The sequence below is a fragment of the Rhinolophus sinicus genome, chromosome 2 (genome assembly GCF_057876585.1).
Source record: "Rhinolophus sinicus isolate RSI-liver-muscle chromosome 2, RSI-T2T, whole genome shotgun sequence".
In the NCBI taxonomy this organism is placed as follows: Eukaryota; Metazoa; Chordata; class Mammalia; order Chiroptera; family Rhinolophidae; genus Rhinolophus; species Rhinolophus sinicus.
Window position 1 is genome coordinate 12,971,905 of NC_142502.1, and position 26,487 is coordinate 12,998,391.

At 39.3% G+C, this 26,487-nt stretch overlaps 1 protein-coding gene across 20 annotated transcripts in view; it reads left to right on the forward strand.

Moving 5' to 3' along the window:
- The window catches only part of SYNE1 (spectrin repeat containing nuclear envelope protein 1), a 414,622-nt gene that overhangs the window by 212,030 nt on the left and 176,105 nt on the right, over positions 1-26,487 (forward strand). For 19 of the 20 annotated variants that reach the window (XM_088795370.1, XM_088795376.1, XM_088795381.1 and 16 more), the window contains 15 exons: positions 2,554-2,697; positions 3,022-3,177; positions 4,718-4,882; positions 6,219-6,391; positions 7,784-7,937; positions 10,445-10,588; positions 11,428-11,592; positions 14,899-15,216; positions 16,477-16,632; positions 16,787-16,957; positions 17,533-17,859; positions 19,111-19,263; positions 19,581-19,748; positions 21,973-22,149; positions 24,101-24,247. In XM_088795370.1, the coding sequence (XP_088651496.1) occupies positions 2,554-2,697; positions 3,022-3,177; positions 4,718-4,882; positions 6,219-6,391; positions 7,784-7,937; positions 10,445-10,588; positions 11,428-11,592; positions 14,899-15,216; positions 16,477-16,632; positions 16,787-16,957; positions 17,533-17,859; positions 19,111-19,263; positions 19,581-19,748; positions 21,973-22,149; positions 24,101-24,247 (2,718 nt within the window). The remainder of the gene's footprint in view (positions 1-2,553; positions 2,698-3,021; positions 3,178-4,717; positions 4,883-6,218; positions 6,392-7,783; positions 7,938-10,444; positions 10,589-11,427; positions 11,593-14,898; positions 15,217-16,476; positions 16,633-16,786; positions 16,958-17,532; positions 17,860-19,110; positions 19,264-19,580; positions 19,749-21,972; positions 22,150-24,100; positions 24,248-26,487) is intronic. The other variant, XM_088795380.1, reaches the window with a different exon arrangement.

Sequence of the window (26,487 nt, forward strand, 5' to 3'; positions counted from 1 at the left end):
TTGAGAAGTTTAACATCCACAGGGAGTTTGGGGGTAAGAACAACAAAAATAAGACTGGGGGTGAAGATTAGGGCCAGATAGTGAAGTGTTTCATGTGTTAAGCAAATTGACCTGGACTCTAGACCAGGGTTCCTTATCTGAACCCCCAGAACAGTATTTGTTTTATCAATTTTCCCAAGGATAGAGCATAACCCACACCATTCTAGATGCGTAGGAGAGAGGTTAATTCATACAATGGATGCTTTAGGAGACCAGGGCTTCATTCTCTCTCAAAATCCTGATTGAGAAAGGCTGAGTGAGGAACCTACAAGTCTTTAAGCTGGAGATAAACATGTCAACTGTCTAACCACAGCATAGATTACCATGGCGAATAGTAAGTAGCTGTAAGACCAGAGAAAACTTTCACGAAAGTCCCAGATAAGAGAAGTGAGGGCCTGAATCAAGCAATTGACAATAGAGAATGTAGTGTAAGGCAAAACATAACAGATTTTGGTAAATAATTTGATGAAGAGCACGAGGAAGAAGGAGAAGTTAGGTTTGAATCCTTAGTTTCTAGTTTGGAAGATGGCATGACGGTGATGCCATTAACTGAGGCATGAATATAGTGGGTGGTTTTGGAGGGGATTGCAAAAATTAATTCAGTTTAATCTGTGTTAAATTTGATGTGTCTGCAAGACATTCAGTGGGTAATGGCCTGGAAAGTAGCGGTTAAAATGAGTGCAAAGCTCAAGAAAGATGGTAGAGCTATAATGACAGTCAGGGTGAACATTTACCAGAGGCGGGCTCTGTTGTAGGCACTTAACACATATTAATGCATTTAATCCTCCTCACCAGTCTCTGAGGTAGGCATTCTCTTATTTCTATTTTGTGGATGAGGACATTAAGGCAAAAGGTGGTTAAATAGTCTGCCATGTTCTTACAGCTAGTAAGTGATGGAGATGAGGTTCAAAGCCAGACACTCTGACTTCAACTGTTGTATAAATACATTCTGTAAGTGTAGGCGTTTGTTGGTGGTCACTGAGGTCATGGGAGGAGTAACTGGGAATCCTGCAGAATGAACATTTACGGGGAGGCCTACACACCCCGATAGACAGGAAGTAGATGGGGAATGCTGGGGGCTGCTTGACTTAGTATCACGCTGTCTTTCTTCCTGTTCCCCAGGCCCCTTGCTCATACCCTGTGACTTCATTCCTTAGACCAGGAACCTAACTTTTTTGTATTATATTTCTGACTGAACCCATAATACTCTGTTCCTCAATCCCATCTCTTTGTAGAATTAAATTGTGGATTACGGCCCCCAGTTTGCCTTTCAGTGGCCCCACGAGACTCCAGTAGCAAGGAGATGGAAACACCTTGAATTTATTAATTTATTTAGTTATTCAATAAATATTTTTTGAGCACTTCCCATTTGCCACTGACTATTCTAGGCTTCGGGTATACAGCAGAGAATAAAACAGAACAGAACCCCTGCCCTCATGAAGCTTAAATGTGAGTCAACTACTCCAGGAACATGCTTAGCGTCTTACATTTGGGAAGCACTTTTAAGTTTCCAAAGCTTTCCCATTGCTACCTATCTCCCTAAGAGGTGACGATGGCAGGCCCGACTGTCCCCACATTGCAGACAGTGCAGACACCCTGGATGAGATACAGATGGAACCTGGAGCGATTCTCCCTCAGACTCCAGCTGTCCTTGCCACTTAGATTTTCAAACTCACCTTTGTGGACTTGTTTTTTGACAATACTATCTGAAGCTCTGATTAATTTAAAAGCCTTTAGTTGGTCACATGGTAATATAGATTTCAAATTCACTTTAATCTAGCACTTTTGTAAGTAATAGACAGTGGATATGGATAACTTTATGCTAAAGTGAAATGTCAGCCTAGAAAACTTTATCAAATGCGTTTGAGTGGTTATTCATACCTACAAGGTATCCATGAAAGTAGTTACGACATTCTTGTGTAATAAACACAGACCACGACTTGATATTTCTTGTATCTTTACATATCAGAATACACAAATTATTTATTAAAAATATAGTAAGCATGTAAAACAGATGCTCTTACCTCGTCATTAATCCAAATCGACAAAATGTTTGCTAATATTTATTTATATTCCTGCAAGGTACCATGGTGTGGCCCAGGAAGGGTCAGACACAGGCCCTCTCCCGTCATGGAGCCTATAACCTAGCTGTGGCGATGAGGCAGCCTGCATCAGATGAAAATCCACAATCCAGCCCAGTCTACGATAAAGTATATAGTGACTGGTATAAACAACAAACAAGATAGACGTTGAGAAGTGGGTGTGAACTCCGAGGTGGGCTGGATAATTAGGGAAAAATTCATTTTTTAAGAAGTAGGTGCCATACAAAGCTCTTGAAGAATGTTAAAAAATTATACAAGTGCCAAGGTGAAAGATGGAAAGTTCTAGACATTGGGAACAGGGAAAGAAGGGGAGTGTGGACAGTGGGGCCAGATTGAATGCCAGGTGAAGGACTTTGGACCTGCTATTAAAATTTGTGTGTGTCTGTATCTCACACCCTCTAAACCCTCATAGAATCTAAAGATCCAAATGAAGGACTTCGAAGTAAGTGCTGAGCCTATACAGGCCTGGCTGAGTAAAACTGAGAAGACGGTACATGAAAGCAGCAACCGCCTGTATGATCTGCCAGCCAAGAGGAGAGAGCAGCAGAAGCTCCAGGTGATAAGATGCTGGGCCCTCATGGCCACCTCTGTATCCCCAGCCCATATACAATGTGCAATTCAGGTGCCTGGAGTTAGATGATGCCATCCCGAGATACAGTGTACCCTTGCCCTATTTCTGACAGATTCTGTTTCCCAGCTTTCCTTTGAAGTACATTTGTTTCCGTCTTATAGTCTCTACTGTGTGTAGCTTGGAAATAATAAAGCCGTCCGGGGACACCTATGCTCGCCCATGTTGATTTCCGTGTTCTTAGGGCCAAAGCTTCGTCCGCGATGTGCTTTTCCCCAGCCTCTTAATAGTAACGTGCTTGTGCTTTTTCAGTCTGTCCTTGAGGAAATAAACTGCTACGAGCCTCAGCTCAACAGGCTAAAAGAGAAAGCTCAGCAGCTGTGGGAAGGACAAGCTGCCAGCAGGAGCTTTATGCACAGAGTGTCGCAGCTGTCTGCTCAGTATCTAGCGCTAAGCAATTTAACCAAGGTAACGCCTGCCATGTGCTGTGTGTGAGTGTGGTACCAATGTCACAAATCAGGAGTCTCAGTAGGGCTGTGCAGGGTGGCTGGCCTGACAAGCCCAGGTCAGGATAAGGCGTGTAAGTCTATTCCCAGCCTCGTGATCTGAGACCATGGTGTGCACTGTCATCGAAATGTGGCTGTGGGAACAGAGCTAAGAAGCCTTCAAACACTGATCGGACTTCCAATTTCTTCTATTGCACAAAATATCCCCTTTCACATTGAATTGGCATGTTCTCAGGAGCTTTTATTTTGAAGACTCAAAACATAAACACAAGGCAAAATTCAGTGTCAGGTCTAAGGAATCTCAGATTGAATTACTTTAGAAAAATGTGAATTCAAAGCAGCTTAAATTTTAGCGGACTGGATATAATGCATGTCAGGTCATTTTTTTAAGTGTGTCTAAATTCTTTATACTCATTACATAGTCATCAAGGATGTGTTGACTGAGAGATTCAGTTCAGTCAACAGAGCAGAGCTCAAAACTGACAATGATTCATTTAACTAGTTAAATTTCTTTTCTAACAGCTCATACAAAAAGTCAGTGGGATTTTCACTACGACCTTACTTAGGCCATGCAGCTGGTGTGATACAGACCAATCCTGGACTTTGTGGGGCAAGCCTGCTTTGACTTTTATGTGGCTTGTAACATTTGTTCCGTATATTTGTATTTTGCATTTCGGATCTTAGAATGTAGGGAACCTACTGTAGTTTAGTCTCGTCTTTCCATTGGCTTCACCTAGTTCAGTGTAGACTTACCTCTGGTCTGCTCACTTGGGTCCTCAAAGAAACATTGTTGAGACAGTCTCACTACTATAGGTCTTGGAGCAAATAGTCCATTTTTCCTAAGAATAAGTTACTTTTGTTTGTCTTTAGAAATCTGGCATGTATTGAAAATTGGAAGGAATTAAGGACAATTTTCTATTCCTGTATATTCATTTAGCTATCCACAATCAATAGATGTTTGAATGCTTTTAGGGCTGTAAGACACATTCATCAATCTTCACTGTGTTGGAAATGACTTGTAATTAATAAACAAAATCACTTATGGCCCCCAGTTTTAAAATTTAGAGATACTGCAAAATCTCAGATAATTATTTTTTGGAACTCTGGCTAACAGTATAGGTCATGTGGTACAGTTGAGCCAAATGTGTTACGTTAAAGCAAGAAATGACTTTAGTTTCCCAGACAAGGTATAAGGAAGAAATTTGACAGATTCTGAAAAAAAAAGTCATAGTTGTCATAAAGAAGAATAGCAACTAAGTTGAGGGGCAGTAAATTATAATTGCAAATTGTAATTTTTTCTGCTTTGTGACCCAATCATTCTCCTAATTTTACTCTTTAGAAAGAGTTCACACGGCTCACAGGTTAATTGCAGACCTTAGTCATATCTGTGCAGCCTTGGAACCTATGGCCCATCACAGTTACTTGACCCAAATGGTGAGCTTTACAAGTTGTTAGCATCAGGCCGTGAAGTGTCTGTGGAAAACCATGTCTGTCATTTCCAGGAGAAAGTGTCAAGACTGGATAGGATCGTGGCAGAGCATAATCAGTTCTCCCTCGGGATTAAAGACCTGCAAGACTGGATGACAGACGCAATTCACATGCTGGATTCCTACTGCCACCCGACGTCTGATAAAAGTGTGCTGGACAGCAGGATGCTAAAGCTTGAGGTGTGCATTTTAAGGGAAATAGCTCTAACTTACATAATTTTATTTTTCTCAAAATTTCTCAAGTCTCCATCTGCCTGGTGTTTGTCAACCTGTCTCCACAGGAAATCATTGATGGCTCTGTTTGTGTAAGGTGGGCATGCCTAAGCATCCCTGAATCGTTTGGAACACCTAAATGCTTTGTAAAAAATAAAATAATCACCCAAATATGATTGCTTGCTTGATAGCTGGTTAAGAGGCTAGTTTCAGATCACATCACTGACACATTTATTCTGAGAAAATATTTCAATGCAACATTTTATGGGGAAGAATGTTTTGCGTCATGTTCAATCCACTTGCCTGCCTATTGTCATGTAGTCAGTTCTTCTCCCATCCTGAGATGTTAGTTCTATTTTCCATTTCTGGTAAAATAATGCTTCTGCATTCATTCATCTCTCATTCATTTACTAGATGTGTTCTAGGAGATTGTCACTCTGTCTTGATACCAGGAATTCAAAAATGAATACACTATGGTCAGTCTTTGTCCTCCGAGATTTCATTCTGAGGCTGGAGGTTGAAACACAGAGGCCCATAGGAGCAGATAGGGTTAGACTTTCGGTGTTTTAGGCACACAGAGTGGAGCCGTGCCGGAGGGTTGGGGTTGAGAGTTGGAGGGGGTTTCTCAGAACCTGATACCTAAACCGAGATTTGAGAATGGTGTCACATGAGCAAAAGCCAGAGTAAACTAATAGCAGGGTGTGTGAGAAATTGCCAGTGGTTCCTTCTTGCCACAGCCAAGACGAGTAGCAGTGAGTGGCTGAAGCCAGATCTGGAGAGGTTGGCCAGGTCCAGATTAGGGAGAGACATGAAGCTGTGCCTTTTTGGGGGCACCACCAGTTTATGACTTTGATTCAAATGTCCTTCATATACAGAAAAAGATATGTGCTTATAAAGAACTTGAAATATATAAATTATTCTATAAAATAAATTATATTTCTTTCAGTTTGTTAGGCTCGAGGCCTTAACATTTGTAAAGTTCTCCATTCTGTGAACTTGAGACTTGATGAATTCTACAGTAGTTTATTTTTCTCTTATTAAACACCAGTAAAATAAAATGTCAGTGGAAGGAAGGGATTATTCAGAGAAGGATGGAGACCTGCAAATCCAAGGCCACTTAGAGACCCAGGGGTGACTGATGATTGTTTACTGGCACTTAGCCACACGGGACTCCCCCACTCTCCACTGTCCACGGCTCAACACAATTGCTTATCATTCTGCAACCCTCAGGAGCTCTGAAATATTTAAAGCCAGAAATGGTCAACATGCAAATGACAAAGGACTTCTGTATTGGCTTTTACAGGCTCTATTATCCGTGAAACAGGAAAAAGAGATCCAGATGAAAATGATAGTGACCAGAGGCGAATCCGTCCTTCAGAGCACCTGCCCAGAGGGCATGGCTGCTATTCAGCAGCAGCTGCAGAGTGTGAAGGATATGTGGGTTTCCCTTCTGTCTGCAGGGATCCGTTGTAAAAGGTGAGAGAAACTAAAGCCTACTACTGGGAGGCCATTACACAGGATCGATATAACCGGTCAGTAACAGACTGTCCCTGGGGCTGGTTCGTTCTCTCTCTCTCCCTCCCTCCCTCCCTCCCTCCCTCCCTTTTCTTTTTCTTATTAGAACAAAAGAAACTGGCAGATACATTGTTGCATTTAGGTTGACCTGCAATATTATGCCTTGTTTCATATAACTACATGCTTAGCTTATTGTTTTCACTGTTTAAAAAATCAAAACAGAAATAAACATTTCATCATGGAAAGCTATATTAGTTAAAACCAAGTAGTTTCCTTGGGAGGTAACCCCAGGAAATACCAGTAAGGGATGGGAAAGAGAGATGAGGAAGGGAAGGCAGCCAATAAAGGACATGTAATCAAACCAGTTACGACAGTGGGCAGCTGAAGCTGAAGCCTGCTGGGCAGTGCTGGGAGCCAGTGCGGAACATGTGTTTCGGAGTTACCCTGCCCCTGAGTAGAGCAGCTGGAGAATTTGTAAATAAACTCCCAGTGAGTCAGGAAGGCAGTTTGGGGCTGCCCCTGGGGGGCCCCAATCCCTGGCACTTCTTGCTATACTACACTGAAGCTGAGAGGGCACCCGGGGCCAGAGAATGTCCTCAGGCCGAGAGGGTATGAGGCTGGCAATCGGAAGTCCAGTTGGCAGTGGCTGAAGTGGCGTGGTGCAAGGGTACACATGGATGGAGCAGAGTGTCTGCCACAAAATCACCCAAAGTATGGCAGTAAAATTAGGCACAAGTCATCAGTGGAGTTAAAAATGCAACCTCTGTATTGAGAGCAGGAAGCACTTAATTTATCTGTAAGAGAAATACTCAGGTTTTAATAATTAGATCAATTCAGAATATGTCGCCCTATTTTTCCATTGTAATTCTCTGGTTTCCAATCTCATGCAAGACAGTTACCCTAGTTGTTCTTGCTTGCGTCCTCCTTCCTTCTTGTATTGATGTCTTTTTTCCTCTCCTCTAAAAGTTCTGCCCATGTTGGTGGACTTAAATATTGATTCTCTCCTTGACCAGAATCTTGCTCGGCTCCATAAAAACCTCACTCAGGGGCTCTCTTCCGTGTTTGCCCTCAAGCCCGTCCCAGTGTCTCCTGTGACCTGGTTACTGACTCCAGGTTTCATATCCAGCCCCACTTTTCTGCCTGTTGGCCTGGGCTAAGCTGTGCCTGGCTTCCTGAGGCCATACTTGCCAGGGACCCAGATTGATAAGCCCTGGCCACGCAGCCCAACCCAGCCTACCCCATCCTGGTCTGGGTGGGCTTCCTGGGGGTGGAGTGGACAGAGCAGCCTGATGGATAGGATTGGCCTGAGGAGGCTTCTCACTGTGGACTGCTGTCCTTTCATCTACCTTTCAGTCATCTCGAAGGAGCCCTTTCTAAGTGGACGAGTTACCAGGATGATGTCCGACAGTTTTCCAATTGGATGGACAGTGTGGAAGCCAGCTTAAATGAGTCCGAAAGGCCGTCTGCGGAGCTGCGGGAGAAAACAGCCGCTCTTGGAAAAGCCAAGGTGAGAGCGGGATTTCAGATTGCAGTTGTTGTCCAGCGGGCTCCTTCAGATGCCACAGGCAAGAGAAAATGTGGTTACCTGTATAAGACAGGGTTCTACACAGAAGAAAACTGTTCAGGGCTTGTATCGCAATTTGGAATGGCTTCTGAAACTGGACTTTGCTTTGTGCCTGTTTTATTAGTGAGTGAAAATGTTCTCTTCTAGGAAAACCTCGATGATCCATCTTTTATGGTACAGACCATTTAAAATTTGGCAACTTGTAATATCTTTTAATATCTTCACCCTGCTCATCATTAGGAAGTAAAAATGCTTTCTTCTTATTATGTTCTTTTGTATTTCTACTTGTCTGCATTTTTCATGATGCTCATATTAATACAATACTACATGTAAAGATTTTTAATTGGATAGATAGATGATAGCTAGCTAGCTAGCTAGCTAGATAGATAGATAGATGACAGATATAGGGGGATGTGTTTGTAAATCTTTTTTATTGATAGTATTCCAACATTAAAATACACACACATACACATACTCTCACACACACATACACACACACACACACACACACACACACACACACACACACACAAATTCCTAACTCCTACCTTGGCTCCTGTCTCCATCTACTGTTATCATTATGTAAAGGTGAATGTCATATAAAGGTAAATGTCATATAAAGGTGAATGTCTCACTTCCTTGCTTACGAGCCCCATTGACTTTCCCTTGTCTGCAGTATCATACCAATCTCCCCCACTGCATTTGGAAGAATTTTAATAATCTCTTTGGCCATCCTCATTTCCTTCACTTTCCCACCTTCTTCCCACCCATGCTCTAGCCTTACTGAATTTCTCACTATTTCCTGAATGTGCCAGAATCTTTTAAAATCCTATGAGTTTGCAGAATCTCTTACATTTTCACTGAAGGCCCTCCCTCAGCCTCTGCTCCTGGCAACCTAGGAATTAATTCAGAAGTCATTTTTGCTATGATACCACCAGCATGCTAGGCTTAATTACTTCTTCTGTTCTTGTTCATATCTCTTAACTATATAGAATATATGTTTACATATCTCTTTCCCTCAGTGGGTAAGCAGGCTTACTTTTCCTTATATCCTATGTACTTGGCTCTCTGATGCAGAGCAAATGCTGCGTAAAAGTTTTCTGAATGACTAAATGGCCTTGTGTGACCTACGCCAAATCACTTAACATTTCTGGGTCTCATTTATACATCTGAAAATACAGTCGTAATTGTCTGCCTCATAGGATTGTTACAATGATTAATTGCCTAATTAGGTTATTGATCTATTCAGTAAATATTTATTGAGAACTTGGTACATGTAGGCATTGTCCCAGATTCCAGGTGAATAAAACAGACAAGTGTTGTGTGTTGGTAGGAACACATATGCTCATCAGTAAATGCCTGAGTAAATCATTTTACAGTTGGCTATAAATCCTATGAAGAAAAAAAGTGGCATGCTGTAATTTGGACAGGGTTCATATAAATGCTTGGGGTCAAGAGGAGGACAGGAAAGGTCTCTCTGGAACAGCAAACATGTGGACTGCACCCTAAGGAATTTAGTGCAGAGAAATTAGTCTCTGCACTGGGAAAAGAGCCATGCAGGTATAATAGTCAGTCCCTCAGGCCCTGAAGAGGGAGGGAACTAAGAGAAAGGCTGTGTATTGCTGGAGCAAGAATAAACGGGGGAGGGTGCTTCTAGAAGTGAGTTGGCAGAGGTGTCAGGGCCCAGATCATGCATTGCCATGTCTGCTAGCCTGAGGGTTTTCCCTTTGATCCTGACAGTACTGGGATGACGATATTTTAAGCTAGGGAATGACATGATTCCATTTATAATCTTAGAACCTTTTATCACTCAGGCTGCTATGTGGACTATGGAAAAAGGGACGGGGCAAACTTAGTGTCAGGGACTCTGTCTCGCAGGACATTACAGAAGCCTAAAAAAATAAATAAATAAAGAAGAAAAAAGAAAATGAAAGCAGCATGGGCCAGTGAGTTTACCGGAGATACTAGGACAAATGCCAGGATACAGTGAGGAGATAGAACTGACAGGATTTCATCATGGATGAGATGACAGAGAGTGGGGAGAAAGGGTGACTTTCAGTGTTCTAAACTGATCATTTGGCTGGGACATGGTGGCATTTTCTGTTTGAAAAAAGACTGAAGGGGAAGGGCATTCGGTGGGGGCTGGGGGAGAATGGGAATGGAGTGGAGATTTGGCGGCAAATTGTGTTTGAAATATCCAAGTCGATTAAAATGATTATCTCCGAGAAAGTTCTGGGCCAGATATCAAATACACACACACACACACACACACACACACACACACGCACACACACACACATCTATAAAGAGAGATGGATGGATCTATCTACAAATAGATAATCTGAGATCACTTGTCAACTATACAGTTAGTGAAAATATCTTAATATCAGTATCATTGCTATGACAGTGTATGTGTTAACTCCTTTATTATCTTTTAAAATGTTCTCTAGTTATTAAATGAAGAAGTGCTGAGTCACAGCAGCTTGCTGGAGACCATTGAAATGAAGGGGGCTGGCATGACGGAACACTATGTTACCCAGTTAGAATTCCAGGATCTACAGGAACGATACAGAGCAATCCAGGAGAGGGCCAAGGTATGGTGAACCGTGTTCTGTGCAGACTCACTGAAGTGGGAGTGTTTGGAGCTGTGCTTGTTTAAAGACTCATTTCTTTGGGGATATAAATTTTCACAAAAAATATTTTCACAGATGTATGAAAACAGAACAAAATGATATAGCAGATAGCAAGTAGCACAATGAATTTTAATACTTTAAATATACTGCTGGCGAAACCAAACAAAAACCTTCAAATAATGTCAACACATTAAAATTACTAAAGGAAAATGTTTCTCAATTAAAAATACATAGAAATTTACCAATGTAAGAAAAATTTTGGACAGCTTCATAATGAAGACGCACAAATGCCTTAATATTTCTGGTACTGATTGTTCTCTAAGGCAGAAAATCGTCATCAATAATATCATTCTTCAGTTAGGCCTCACAAAGAAAATAAAAGTAACTTTTCAAAGCACATCCTACTTTATTAGACAAAGTACATGGAAAAATAAATCTATAATGAGTTCAAATCATGATGTACGGCGCCATGTAAGGATTTAACTTTATAAACAACAGTACATTTTTATGACACGTAAATTTAGTTCATTTTTTTGGTATGTCAATGTTACATTTCCTAAGAAATTCAGAGATTGGGAAGTTAATTCCACAAAGTGATCTGTAAAACTTCTTTAAATCCTTATATTATGTTTTTATATTTTTACAAGTATCCTGAAGCTTCATTCTTCTAGGAAACTGTTCATATTCCAATGATTTAATAATCATGCTTTTCTAAAATCTCAAAAGTGAATTCTTACAGTGTGTTGAAACTGCATGTAGTAATGCATTCCCACTTTCATCATCTTAAATGCTCATAATAGGATGCAGTAACAAAGTCTGAAAAACTAGTTCGCCTGCACCAAGAGTATCAGAGAGACCTAAAGGCATTTGAAGTTTGGCTGGGGCAAGAACAAGAAAAGCTTGAACGATATTCAGTTCTTGAAGGTGATATCCATACTCATGAAACAACATTGCGGGATCTTCAGGTAAATTTTATTTTATATTAAAACAAAGGAGTTTTCATTCTAAATATGGAATTATTCTTTTAAGCGAAGGGAAGTTAACATGACCTTGAATCCTATCACTAGTTGGCACGCATTAAATGAAACCCTAGTAAGGTCTGATCTAGAGTGTTCTGGGACCTCTTTAGTATATGCTAGTTGAAATCATTTGGTAGGTAATTTAGATTCAGCAGGACTGGGACTTGTGGAATTTGTTCCGCTTCTACGGTGGCCTCTGACAGGAATGGCTAGTGGTCTAATTTATGGTGTTGACTGCCCCCTGCCTGTTGCTCCTTAAATGACTCACTTAGATATGGGACATGGCAGCAGGAGTCAATAGAATGTGACACTCCGTAAAATTACACTAGTGGCACCATTTTGGGCCATCTGGCTTCGACCAAAACCTCCACATTGCTGAGTACATAGGTCCAGGTTCAGGGTCCTAGAAGCAGGAATTAGAGGAGCTAGAAAAAGTGCTGGTGCTCAACAGATAAGCAGGCCGTGATTGAGACAAGATGGCAGACCCCGTGGGGAAAGGGGTTCTAACTCAATTACTTATTTACTCATTCAGCATTTGTTGACTACCTAATACAGTGCAGACACTGCAGGTAAAGAAGATTAAAGCATTATTCCTGCCCTCAAGGAATTTGCATTCTAGTGAGAATAGTAGACCCATTGGTAGATCATTATAAACAATATGATAAGGACAATAATAGACTAATACAAAGGATCTTATGGGAGCATCAGAGAGGCCCTTAGTTTTTCTGAGTGAAATAGGCAGGGGTCAGGAAGTGCCCCAAGAAGGGACGGCCAAGTGTACACAGTGGGGAATGGAGAAAGACCAATGAGACAACTCCATGGCCCATCAGCAATGTGCTGGAACTTACTGACGTGCTGTCAGCCCTCATTAGAATTGGTTTAGGATTAGGCAAGATGCACCTACAGCTTTGACAAGGTAGAAAAAGCAGGGACTAAGATGGTTATAAAATTTCTGGCTATTGTCTCAGAGACTGTTGTATAATGGCAGGAGTATACGTTGAGTTTAGGAAGTTTGGACTCGGATTCTTCGTGGGACCTGACATTAGGTGACTTCAGGCAAGAGAGAACCTCTCTGATTCAGTTTTCTCCTTAGAGTTGTTTATAAGAAAGGGTTAAATGAGATGGGGAAAAAATGTTACTTAAGTGATGGTCCATTCATGAAATAAATATAGAGTAGAAGTTAGAAGGGACATAACTTCATTAGCTTATTTAAGGATCGCATCCATTCTTTTTTAAAAATAGTAGGATACTCTGGCCCACCAGATTTAGCTATCGTAGTCTATTTTCATAGAGTTGACTTTGTTTTTGCTAAATCACCCCTCTCAGCCCTTCACTCCAGATGCTCTTGGCAAGCAAATGCCGAGCTCTCTAGGCTTCTGTGTGGGAGCCGGGCCAACACATTACTTGTCCTAGCAGATGTTTCTCTTGTTCCGGTCAGAAGAAAACGTTCCACTTCAGTCAATAGTCATGTGGTCCAACCCTAACTCCAGCCTCTCACTTCGCCATGCGTTAATTCTTACAGTCTCATTTTGAGTCATCACAAATGTTCAAAGGAGATGACAATGGAGGAAAAAGGTGGTAAAGAATCGTGGTGTGTCGATTCAGAATCCTGGTGTCCTACAACACGCTGAGTGGGGTGGGGATCGCCCAGCAGTGTGGACCACATTCACAAATGATTTGTGTAAACTGAAGGCCTAATTTAGGTCATGGAACATACAGATTTTTAAAATACTGGACCATTTTTCCCTTCAGAATGAAAAGTTGAAATGTGGGTCATAAAAGAATTTATATAATACAGTGATGATTTGTATAATAGAGGTAATAGTTACAAAATATAGAAAGGGGCACATATTGGGAAGATTAATAAAGTAGGGCAAAGGTCAGTACACAACCGCCCAGAGCCTCATGCCTGTATTTTAAATAGTTTATTGGAACACAGCCACACCCATTATGTACCATCTGTGGCTACTTCAAGCTACAATGACCAAGTTAAGTACTTGCAGCAAAGACAGCATGGCCCACAAAGCTTAAAATATTTACTATCTAGCCCTTTACTGGAAAAGTTTGACAACCCCTGAATTAAAGAAGGAGATTGTACAAAATTAACTCCTAAACATTGTTAATAATTTTGGAATACAAGTTCTGTGCTTGTAGCCATTTTGATGAATATTTGCCATATATATTATTCTTCTCTTCTATTTACAACATGATCACGTTACAGCAAGTGACCTTGAAGTGACCTCATAGCTGAGGAAAAAAATATATCCATTATTTTGAATCATATGAGATTACTAGTTTTGTGGGTAAAAATAGTCAGCTATCCACCATTTCAAATTGTTTGAACTGGTATTAAAGATTTCTTTATAATACTGTATTTTAACTAAATATGTTGGTACTTTTAACACTCTTGGAGGGTTTTGACTTGGTTCCTTTCGATTTTAGTTTATCAGATCAAGTAACTGGATTTATTTAACATAAGAAATACGAATATTTCTTATGTTAAATAAACTGTTTTTAATATTGTTTTGACAATATCTTTAAGGCTATGAGTTTTTCTATGAATTATAGTTTATTCTCTTCAAGACTTTTCATACTAGATTTGTAAGGTAAATCTTTGGGTCTTATGTTTTGGTGGAGGGAAATGTATTTTTACCTCGGAGCATCTGGTTGGCAGGCATGAGAATTCAACCTCCCAGGTTTGTATGCCTTTATTACTCTCTGGCCAACTTTTCTTGGCCATCACATTTCTCAAAGCACAACTTTGGCAGGGTCCCTCCTTAGGAAAAAGAGGCTCCATTGTTTCTTTCTCAACTACTCGTGTAGCACTGATCCCATTCAATGTCAAAGCAAGAAGCCTTAGGCTCTTTAAGCAGCGTATGAGCCATAAAAGGCCTAGGTTATTTAAAGAAAAAAAAAATAGCCCTTTAATCACCAGGGTTTTTGCCTATAAGCTGAAAAGTCAAATTTCAGAAACTTTTTCTAAGATTGGGACAAATATTACTATGTGTGTGTTATTTGTGTATGTACGAGTATGCATATGTCTTGATTGTTTTAATAGGAAATATTTGTGACTCTGTCCTGGCTTGGGAAACACTATTCAGTATCAGTACCCGTTGTTTTGCATAAGACAGAATAAAATCATTCTTTTCTAATATGCAGTTTGAGCTGGCACAGTTGGCTTGGGTGAGACATGATAACCTGTGCAGGTGTGAAATATGAATGAGGTATGACAGTCATACCCTTCTCCTGCAGGAGCTGCAGGTACACTGCGCTGAGGGACAGGCCCTGCTGAATTCAGTGCTGCACACCAGAGAGGACGTGATCCCGTCGGGCATCCCCCAGACGGAGGATCGGGCTTTAGAGTCTGTCCGGCAGGACTGGCACGCTTACCAGCAGAGACTGACCGAGACCCGGACTCAATTCAACAATGTGGTCAATAAACTGAGACTGATGGAGCAAAAGTTTCAGCAGGTAGATGAATGGCTAAACACACTGGAGAAGAAAGTGAGTCTCAGGACTGAACGTCAGTCTAACCGGGCAGCCAAGGAGACACAGTTACATCAGATGAAGGTACAACCAGTTCAAATACCTGATCTTGGTAAAAGTCGTAGTTGCCTTGTATAGTTGGTTTCGTTCAAATATTTAGGAACTTTTTCTGTCGAAGGTTTATATTTTGCAAAATCATTTTCTGCTCAAAAAGAAATTTAACATAAATTACAATGGCCCATTCTAACAGCAATTATTAATAGAATCTTAAATTAGTCTTTAATAAAATATAATTTAATGAAATATTTTATATTTTCTTCCCATACCTTATTACCTTGCTTTGTAAAGATACATGAATACTAGTATTGCAATCATTTAAGTCTGTGTTTCTAATTTGAAATTGCTCTAATATCATGCATTGAAATAATATGTGACATTTAGTTGTATTCTAATTTTTATGCAAATTCAATGCACATGATCAAAACAATGCTTAAGCCTTTAGAATTTCTTTTCATTATTCATCTAGTTTAAAATTTATCTAAGTGTAACAAGATATAAAAATTTACGTCATTCTGTTTTAAAAGTTTTGAACTGAAATGTAATATATACAGAAAACTACTCAGGTTCATAAAAAGGGCAGTTTTTATCATGTTATTGTAATACAGTTTTTCATGAAGTTTATATATGACACATTTTAAAAAAATTATATCTCAGAATAAATATATTCTAAACATACTGGAATTACTTGCTGTTAAGACAGTTATATCTATATACAATTTTATATATATATTTTTAACTGAAGTGTAATATATATATAGGAAAGTGCCCAAATCAGAAGTGTACAGTTTTTAATCACATTGTTGTAATACAATTTTTTATGAAGGTTAAACATATTTTTCAAACTTATATGTCAGAATAAATATGTTCTAAACTTACAGTGAAATCATTTCCTATTAAGAAGATATGTGTGTGTGTGTGTTGTGTCTGTGTGTCTGTGTGTGTGCATAGCATGTTTCCCCAAAAATAAGACCTAACTAGACCATCAGCTCTAATGCATCTTTTGGAGCAAAAATTAACATAAGACCCAGTATTGTATTATATTATATTATATTATATTATATTATATTATATTATATTATATTATATTATATTATATTATATTATAGACCTAGTCTTATGTTAATTGAAATAAGACCGGGTCTTATATTAATTTTTGCTCCAAAAGACGCATTTGAGCTGATGATCTGGCTAGGTCTTATTTTCGGGGAAGTACGGTCTGTATATTTGTCTTACTCAAGAATGCCTAAGATTAAACCTTTCCCTGCAATATCTACATCATTTCAGAAGTGGCACGAAGAAATCACCACATACAGAGATGAAGTGGAGGAAGTGGGAGCAAGAGCCCAGGAGATCCTGGATGAGCGTCGCGTGAGCAGCCGGATGGGCTGCCAGGCCACACAGCTGACTTCCAGATACCAGGCCCTCCTTCTCCACGTGCTGGTGAGAGGGCCGGCAGTGCTGGTTACAGCCCCACGAACTTCCCAAGCCAAAATACTCTTCCTTTCATTCACTCCCAGGGAAGATCCATAGTTATCAAGAAAGGCGATGGCATAGGTCTTTAATTCACTGTTCAATATTGTGTCTTCTTTCAAAGGAACAAATAAAATCCCTGGAGGAAGAGATTCAGAGTCTGGAGGAATCCGAATTATCCCTAAGTTCCTATGCTGATTGGTACAGCTCCACTCATAAAAACTTCAAGAATGTGGCTGCCAAAATTGACAAAGTAGATAAAGTGATGATGGGGAAAAAGATGAGGACGTTGGAGGTAGGCGTGTAAACATCAGACTTGTCTCCCCTGCTTTCTTTCCATTCTCCTGCTAGATGTTGGGAGCACACGGGCTCATCCCTGCCTGGTAGGACTGGTGGCCCTTGGCTCATCATTTCCCTTCAAATACTAAGCTCTAATCTCTTTAAGGCCCAAAGCAGGCTTTCATTTATTGGTGATGTGATATCGTCTGAATGACTTAGACATTGACTGCTCACAAAATTCTTAACTAAATTCCAGTTTAACACTTAAAAATTAAGACAAAAAGTTGTATCTCAAATCCATGGTACTGCGCGTTAAGAGAATTTTAACTCAGATCTTTAGGAACATAGCTGAGGATGAGAGAAACATCAAGTTCTGTCTTAAGTCTCTGATTTGGAAATGATATATTGATCATTGAAGTGAAGGAGAAAAAAAAAAAAAGGATCCCTGATTCCTGGCAGGTTAAATCTCTTTATACACTTCAAAAGCATAGGAAATAGGTGGACTTGAAAATGGGGCTTGAAAGCCTTTTCTTTAAAAGGAAAGAAATAAGATTAACTCAGTATTTGCTTCCTACTTACTCTCATTCTCAGGGTTTACTAAAAGACATGGAGAGAGGCCACAGTTTGCTTAAATCAGCCCGGGAGAAAGCAGAGAGGGCCCTTACATACTTGGAAGACGGCGACGCAGAGGCTTTAAGGAAAGAGATCCATGATCACATGGAGCAGTTGAAGGGACTGACCAGCACTGTTCGGAGAGAGCACATGACTCTGGAAAAAGGCCTTCATTTGGCAAAGGAATTCTCAGACAAATATAAAGCACTAACTCAGTGGATAGCAGAATACCGAGAAACCCTACACGTTCCGGAAGAAGCCAAAATGGAATTATATGAGAAAAAAGCTCAGTTATCTAAATACAAGGTAGTTTGTTGTTACTCACTGGCAAATGTATTAATCCCATGGGGACTAAATGGGAGGGAGGTGATTCTTAGTGTGTGTCACCTTTGGTGGGTGCTGGAAAACGTCAGTAATGTGTCTCTTCTACTGGGCGTGAGTGATGTAGATTTATTTGGCTACATACACTACCTTGACGTTATATGTCCATCCAGGAATCATGTTTTCCTGATATTCAAATAGTATCCAAAAATGGAGATCTGTTCTCACAGTGCGATCTAGGCACATGAATCCTCCAGATAAATCTTCCTAGCACCAGAACCTCACACCGATAGATGGTTCTCTATTTCATGTAGTCTTCCCTTCATCTTTGGGTACCCAAGGCCTATAAGCTGAGCTATGGTAAATTGAAAATGAGATACCCTAATTGTAAGAAAAGAGGTTCTAATTAGCCAACTGTAGCTAAACATCTTAGAAATTAATTTTTCAAATAATAAATGGTGCTGTGAATATAGCTAGCTATACATGATATCTAGATGTTCCCTGCTCACATATTTGAAACAGTTATCGAAGATTCTATGTAGAATAATTTGTGTTCTAAATTTGCCCTGAGTGATTAAGTGATAGTCTCCAAGAATTAATTTGTTGGCTTACCTCAGAGCTTTCCCTGTTGGAAGCTGTTGGAAGCTTTTTCCTTCTCCAGCTAATGTGTCTATTCCCATCTATGCCTTTTCTACCAAGTCTGACAGCATGTCTTTGCAAGTACCATGTAAGAATTACAACCGTTTCTTTTTTGTTTGTTTTTTCCACTCACTCCTTGATATAGTTAAATAGTGCTGTGAGCCTGTACAGCTGGCTCACAGTCCTGTGGCAGCTGGAATGAATTTCCCTAACTTCACATGCACGTCATGCTGCCGTTAACTTCGGGAACTCAGCATAAAAAGATAGTGCCCCACTCCCTTTATCTTGTGCTATTTTTTTTTCTCTGCTGAAAGAAATAAGGTGGAAGCCAAACTATGTTGAATTTAGCCAAATGAAATTATTTTCCATACTTTCCTCTCCACATATGAAGGAATGCTGGGTGTGTTCCTCTGTATTTCAGAACCATATTTGCCATAAAACATCATTCTCTCTTTAATGTTTTACATTTGTTGATTTATAAAATGTATGTCAAATCTTTATTTGAAGAAGATGACCTCACCTGTGCCACAGGCACATGTACATATTCAGGTTGGTCACACAGCTGAGCTGGCTCTCTGTTTTTCTTTGTAATTCAAGTCACTTCAACAAATGGTGCTGTCCCATGAGCCATCAGTAAAATCGGTGCGAGAGAAAGGTGAGGCTCTTCTGGACCTGGTACAGGACGCTACTTTAAAGGACAAAATAGATAAGCTTCAGAGTGACTATCAGGAACTCTGCACTGCGGGAAAGGTAAGCACATAGCAGAAATTTGACAAAAATGTATTTATTTGCCCCAAAGGGGATTCTGACTCCTCTTTCGCTGTGAGAAAAATTCAAGGGCTGGACTGGGTCAGTAATTTTCCTTCTTGTCAGGTAGGCATTTTAAATGGCATGATGACTCTTTTCTGTTTCTTTTTTTGTTTGTTTGTTTTTCTCTGCTCCTAGTAATTTTCTGATATATGTAACTCTGCCTACCCTAGGGTTGCCCTGGGTTTCTAAAAAAGATAAAACAGTTTTGAGTAAATGTGTGGCTTGAAATCACCTCTAACGGGCACCTGGCTTCACAGGAACACGTGTGTAGTCTGGAGGGGAAAGTCAAGGACCATGAAGATTACAACAGTGAGCTCCAAGAAGTAGAAAAGTGGCTTCTGCAGATGTCAGGCAGGCTCGTGACGCCCGACCTCATGGAGGCGAGCAGCCTAGAGACAATCACCCAGCAACTGGCCCATCACAAGGTACACCTGGTCTCTAAAGAGCAGCAGCATACAGATAGCTTTAACACGGGCCATGCCTGTGAGTGTGCACGCGTGCATGTGTATGCGTGTTTGTGCGCACATGTGAGTGTGTTGTGCGTGTTTGTGCGCACATGTGAGTGTATGTGTGGGTGTGGGTGTGTGTGTGTATGCATGCGCAGCTCTGGATTATAATGACTATGCAAGTGTTCAGCTCTGAGTCCTGATGCTGTCTTACAACAATTGAATTCAAGAGTTAAGTGAATCCACCATAGCTGAATCCTGGCATTCAACTGTGAACACACTGTAGCATTTTTTCCCAGCCAGCAGGTTTTTCGTTTATTGCAGAATTTAATCTTTATGGAGTAACTTAGCAAAGAAAGAGATTGTCTTTAATATAGAAAAAGTGCAGCCCAAGACAGGATACAGGAATAGTGATCAGAAAGTCTGGACTGCAGCCAGAGTCTCTCCTTCCTAGCTGGGGAAACTTAACCTTTCCGAGCCTCCTCCTTTTTCTCCTCTGTGAAGGGTGGAAATGATACCAACCCCACCACACACTGTAGCTGTTGTGGTCATCGCAGGAGACGTCTGTCAGTAGTTTGTAAACTACAGGTGACAGTACTGATGTGAGATGTTCTTATCTTTATTAATATGTCTTATTAGTAATTATATATGCCAGATGACAGATGTCATATATGGTCATGATTTTATGCAGCAATTGTGGTGACCTTTTAGAAAACTGAATTTTAGTCATGATGTGCTTAATATCTAGTAATATGTCAGGAAAGCCAGGGAACCTCTCTGGGCTTCAGGATTCCCATCTGTAGGAGAATTTTATTCATCAAATATGAATAGCAGAGTAACTACATGATATAGTCTATTAGACACCTGAGGAAATACCCTCAATAGCCTCATGATGTAGTGATTCTATTCCAATTTGAAGACAAAGTGGTTCTTTTCCATAATGTGCATATAATAACCTGTAACCCAGCACCATTGGAGAAAGTGTTGGACCCAGGGCTGCTGAGGGACCACCAGGTTTCCTTAGATATACTGATGTGTTAACCCTGGAAACCTTTGTAGGAATGTGTCACTTATCATTAGAAAAATTCAAGGGCTGGTCTGGGTCAGTAATTTTCCTTCTTGTCAGGTAGGCAGTCCTTCTTATCACACAGCAGTAAGGAAATGAAAATCGGATTTGAAAAAATTAGTTCCTCCTGTCTAAGTGACCGTTGATAATCCTTGCTAGAGAACACATGTGGGGATAGTGGTATGGATGACGTCAGGCAGAGTGAGGGCCAAAGCCTGAGGGCTCTGCCTTTAGTTGTATGACCTTGATTGTATTACATAACCTGTCTGTGCTTCAGTTTCCTCACCTGTAAAACAATGATAATAATACACATTTTTTCAGGATTTATACCGTGGGTGCCATAAAATGTATACAGATTTTAAGAGATGTTATCTATGCTCAGACAGTCGTTCGCTGTCATTAGAAGTGTCTGGATGCTGATGGTAACCACTTTGAGCACCTCTTGTAATTGCAGAAGTCAGACATGACTTGTATTCATTTTTATTGTCGGTATATATTGAGCATTACAACTAATACAGATTTTTCCTTTCTTAAAATGTATACATGTTTTTGACACCCTCTATATATAGCTCCTGGACTACCGCAGTTACTTAATAAATGGCAAATGTTATTTTTGTTAATATAAATATTATTAAATGTAAATTAGATATTACATAAATTAATAATCAGATGTTAGATTATCACATAAATCAGACATTGTATTATTAGATAGATTTGATACTAATAAATTAGATTAACTAGTAATTAGATTATTTTAGATCTAAATTATACCAAAATTATAATTTATAGAGCTGAAAAATATATGAACATCCTTTTTCTGATAATAATGTCATGGAGCAGATATCTCTCTAACTGAGATCAGCCATGAAGTCACTCTCGTCTTAAAGGTTGCTTCATCAGCCCTGCGTAACTTAATTTATTAAACTCATTAACTTCCTGTTGGAGTATCCCTGAATACATGCATTTTTGTTTTCTCATTTGCTATATGATAACCAAGACAAACTGCAAAACTCTTTCAAAAACATCATTAAACAGTTAAAGTATTCATGTTAATATTTCTGTTTGGTAAACAGGATATTTAAACACTGAAAATGAAAATGGAATTATGAGAACTCTGTGTGTGTTTCATTTTTGTAGGCAATGATGGAAGAAATTGCTGGTTTTGAAGACCGTTTGAACAACCTTAAAATTAAAGGCGACAATTTGATCAGCCAATGCGTAGAACACCTCCAAGGAAAACTTAAACAAAATGTTTACACGCATCTGCAGGGCACGAAGGATAGTTACTCAGCCATCTGCAGTACAGCTCAGAGGGTGAGTGACACTGGGACATTCTAGAATGATGGTGAATTAAGGAGAACAGCTGTGCAATCTAGAGGGATTTAAAATAGTTTTGACACTTCAGTCTTTGGGATAGTTTTGGTGTCTGTCCAGGCAGGAAATAACATAGATTTCGGTCTCTGTGTGAACACAGAACTAAGATGTCAGACATTTGACTGATGTGACAAAATGGTGAATTTTCAGACATTCTGTTTTACCCAATCACTTTATTCCATGATTGATTATAAAATCTTTTAAAAATTTTGTTTGTTTTTATTTGCACACCATTATTGCTTCTTTCTAATTTGCCATTTATTCTATAACACCAAAATAAGTTTATTCTGTGATGTTCACAACAATTATTTTCTTTTTAACTCTATGCAGCCTGTGTTCTACTCTAATTTAATATTTTTATGTCTCCATATGGAAATTGAGAAAAGGAATAAGTACCAATTTTGAGTTGTACTTTAATGGGTTTATTTCTATTAAAATGAAATCCTTAATGTTATAAAAATAAGTCTAAAATGGGTAAGAATCATGCTTTTAACAAAAATTAAGTACAGTTAGTGAATTGCTTCTTACTATTCTAGAACTTTTAAATGGCACTGCAAAAAGTTCATGATTTTTGTTACTGGGCTGGCCGGTGAGAACTGGAGAGCCTGGTCTGTGTTCATCATGATAATAAATAAGTAAAAAATTGCTGGGTGACATTAGTTGACTCCCTAGACTTGGAAATTTACTTTCAAAATGTTAGTGGAAAAGAGGAACAAAGTAATCTAACAAATAATTGTAGATGATGACAAAGAAGGAAAGGGAGTGAGTCAAGGAAAAAAAGTGGCGTGGAGCCTTCTGGTGAGGTCATTTGTTCACTCATTCAATAGAGGCTTATGGGATACTGACTTTGTAGTGGGTGTTTTCTCTGCGTTAAGGATACAATATACACTTTTTAAGAAACATTGGTAAATGTTTAAAAGACAAATATTTAAAAATAAAATTTTAAGAGCAGCTCAAACTCTAAGAATAGAGTCAGACCTCATAATAAAAATTTGCAAAAATGATAAAGAGAACAAAATACTTTCTTTGTTTTTGCTTGTAATAATAATAGATAAGGGCTAGTCCCAATATCAGATGAAAATGATTAATTTAATAGATGACACAGAAAAGCAGAATTCAATTATTACTTTTCTTATCTCAATAATGAAAGAAAAGCCAATCTGATTTCATAGCTTTCTTTTTATCTTTTTTTTTTAATGGAATAATTTGCTCAGGAAACATCGTAGGTATGTTTCAAAGAAATACATAGTAGTTTCTCAATCCATCTTTATTGGTATAATGAAAATTGGTTGGCTGATTAAAGATTGGTTAATTGGATAGACATATTGGAAAATGTTTGAAATATTATTGTCCTGGAACATAGCCTCTAAGATGAAATGAGGGCATTGAATTCTCACCTCTGCTATTTTATAATTTGCTTATAATTTGAACCATTCCTAAAGCAGAAGCATTTCAGTTAGAGAAATATTGGTTATCTTTTCATGAGATGGCATTTTATTTTTACTTTTATAGTTTTCAGCTTAAACAAAAAGTACAATATTTATACCATAATGGGGAAACTGCAAAAACTCTGATTTGTATTTGATTTACTTCAATAATTGTATGTATTCTAACATTCTTCTCCAGTGACACTAACCCTGCCCACATCTCTTTCCCTAACCAGGATATTACATTGTAATGTGTGGGTTGAGAAGTTATAAACTGGGGATGGCAGTTGTGTTTTGCAATGTTTTGGAACATATGCAAACTCTGTAGACATGTGTATGGTGTTCGGGAGCCCTGGGGGAAAGATCCATTTGAGTGGACATGTGGACGTGTTTCTTTGATCCGAGTGATGTTTATCTAGATATAAAACAGCTCTCACAACTGCAGTGTGATTGTGTTGTTTCAGGTGTACCAGAGTTTGGAACATGAACTTCAGAGGCATGTTAGTCGACAAGACACTCTGCAGCAGTGCCAGGCCTGGCTTTCCACGGTCCAACCGGATTTAAATCCAAGCCCACATCCACCTCTTAGCAGGGCAGAAGCCGTTAAGCAGGTGGTAGACTCTGGAAAGTTTATGTTATGTGATTCATTCAGACATGCAATGAAAACGTATTAAGTACCTATCATATGCCAACTGTGCTGGCTGCGGGGCTTACCTCATTTGATTGTGCTTCCCTGTATTGTGCTTTGCAGCTATTGCAGGTTTTTTTCCCCGCAAATTGAAGGTTTGGGGCAACCACCAGCAAAAAGAGTGTGACCCACTGAAGGCTAAGATGATGATGAGCCTATTTTAGTAATGTTTTTAATGAAGGTATATACCTTGTTTTTTAGACACAATGCTATCATAGTACACTTAATTGACTACAATATCGTGTAAACATAGCTTTATATGCACTGAGAAAGCAAAAAAATTGTGAGACTTGCTTTATTGAGATACTCACCTTACCCGACCCACGATACCCCCGAGGTATGCCTGCATGAATAAGGTCTGAGCTTGAAGCTTGTGGTTGGCTTGTTTGGATATGTGACTAGAGAATTCCACTACTGACATCCTGACAACTTCAGGTGGTGTCAGACTGGGGTCAGGCTTTGATAGGCTGCAGTTGCAATTTGGTCATGGACCCAGGATGCATTGTGTGTCCCCAGTACCTCCCACTGGGTTAACAATAAATATATTATAATATGTTCCCCACTACCAGAAGAAAATGTCACCCTGATTTGATTCCATTAAGAGTGCCAAATATTTTTATAAGGCACAGCATGAGAATCTGGGGGAGTGGGAAACAGTCCTGTCAGATTTACCCTTGAAATTGATTTTAGCAAAGATCTTTTGCAACTGTTTTGTCACCGACAATCTGTAAGTTGTTCCCAATGCTTTTGGAATCAGATCAACTGTATAAATCTTAAATTGTTATTCTTGTTAAATATATTTATAAGATAAAAAGAAAAATCTGATATCTTATGCTCTTCTCATTTCCCAAAGCTGTTTGGGCTTTCTCTGGGTCACAGGTACATAATGCGGTGCTTTGGCAAACTCAGACCTTATTGATACAGGATTACTTCTGAGATATCATAGATTTCGTAAAGTAGACATGGCAATAGAGCAAGCCCCACAAATATTTTGGTTTCTCAGTTCATATAAAATTTTTGTTTACACTATACTATATTAAGTGAGCCATAGTATTATATCTTTAAAAAATGTGTATACCTTAATTATAAAATACTTTATTGCTAAAATATGCTAACCATCATCTCAGCCTGGTTAATGACTAGTGATAACTGATACTGACTGGAAGTGAAATACCAGTCAGTTTGCACACTGAATACAAATGTAGGTGCTACTTTTGACTCAATGGGAAATTGGTCTGTATTTATTCCATCTACACAAGCAGTGTGTAGCAATCCATACAGTTCTGAGGAAAAGATACTAAGGTAGGAGTGAAAAAATTAGTCTTCCTATTGACCATGATTTTGGAAAATCACCTAATATATCTGTAGATGAACTTTATCCTATACAACTTGCAGCAATACCACCTTCCCAAAACCACTTCTCACCACCTCCACCATCCACCACCCTCCATTAGGCAAGCAGCACTGCTCCTCTGATTCCTGCAGTAGCCTCACAACTGGTCACCTGTTTCCATCACAGCCTGTCCCTCTCATAAGAATATAAGCTCCATGGAAACAAAGGTTTTATTTTGTGTATGGCTTTATGCCCCGTATCTAAAACAGGGCCTACATATCTATCTTCAAAGAAGCATGTTTGCTGAGTTTCTGTGTGTAGATTACAGATGTACCCAGAGAAGCCTTTTTTGGACAATGGAGAGGGACGAGCACTATGCCCTTTCTGCAGAGAAAAGGAGCCTGGCCATCTGCATTTTTGCCAAACTCCAATGAAGCCTACAAATGCACAATGACCTTTACCTTCATGTCTCCAGAATATGTAAAAACATGCTAAGAAGTAGCCAGAGTAGGTTAAAGATTCTTTCTCTGAAATGGAGAACAAGTTACAATGTGAACATTCAATCAGGAAAAACCGTAGAAGTTTCTTGGGTGTTTCCCTTTCCCAGACCATATGTATAGACTTCTTTCATTACAATGAGAAGCAACTGGTGGACAAATGGAGACAGTGCTGGTATGTTTTTAATTCTTCCTGCCAGTCACTAATATATGTCATTTGTGAGGGTTGTAAATACTGAACATAGCAAGACTATTTTTGAAATGTCAACAAAATATTATAAATGGTACAAAGATTTGCTGTCTAAATATAGCTTGCATCTGTTTCACTCTGAC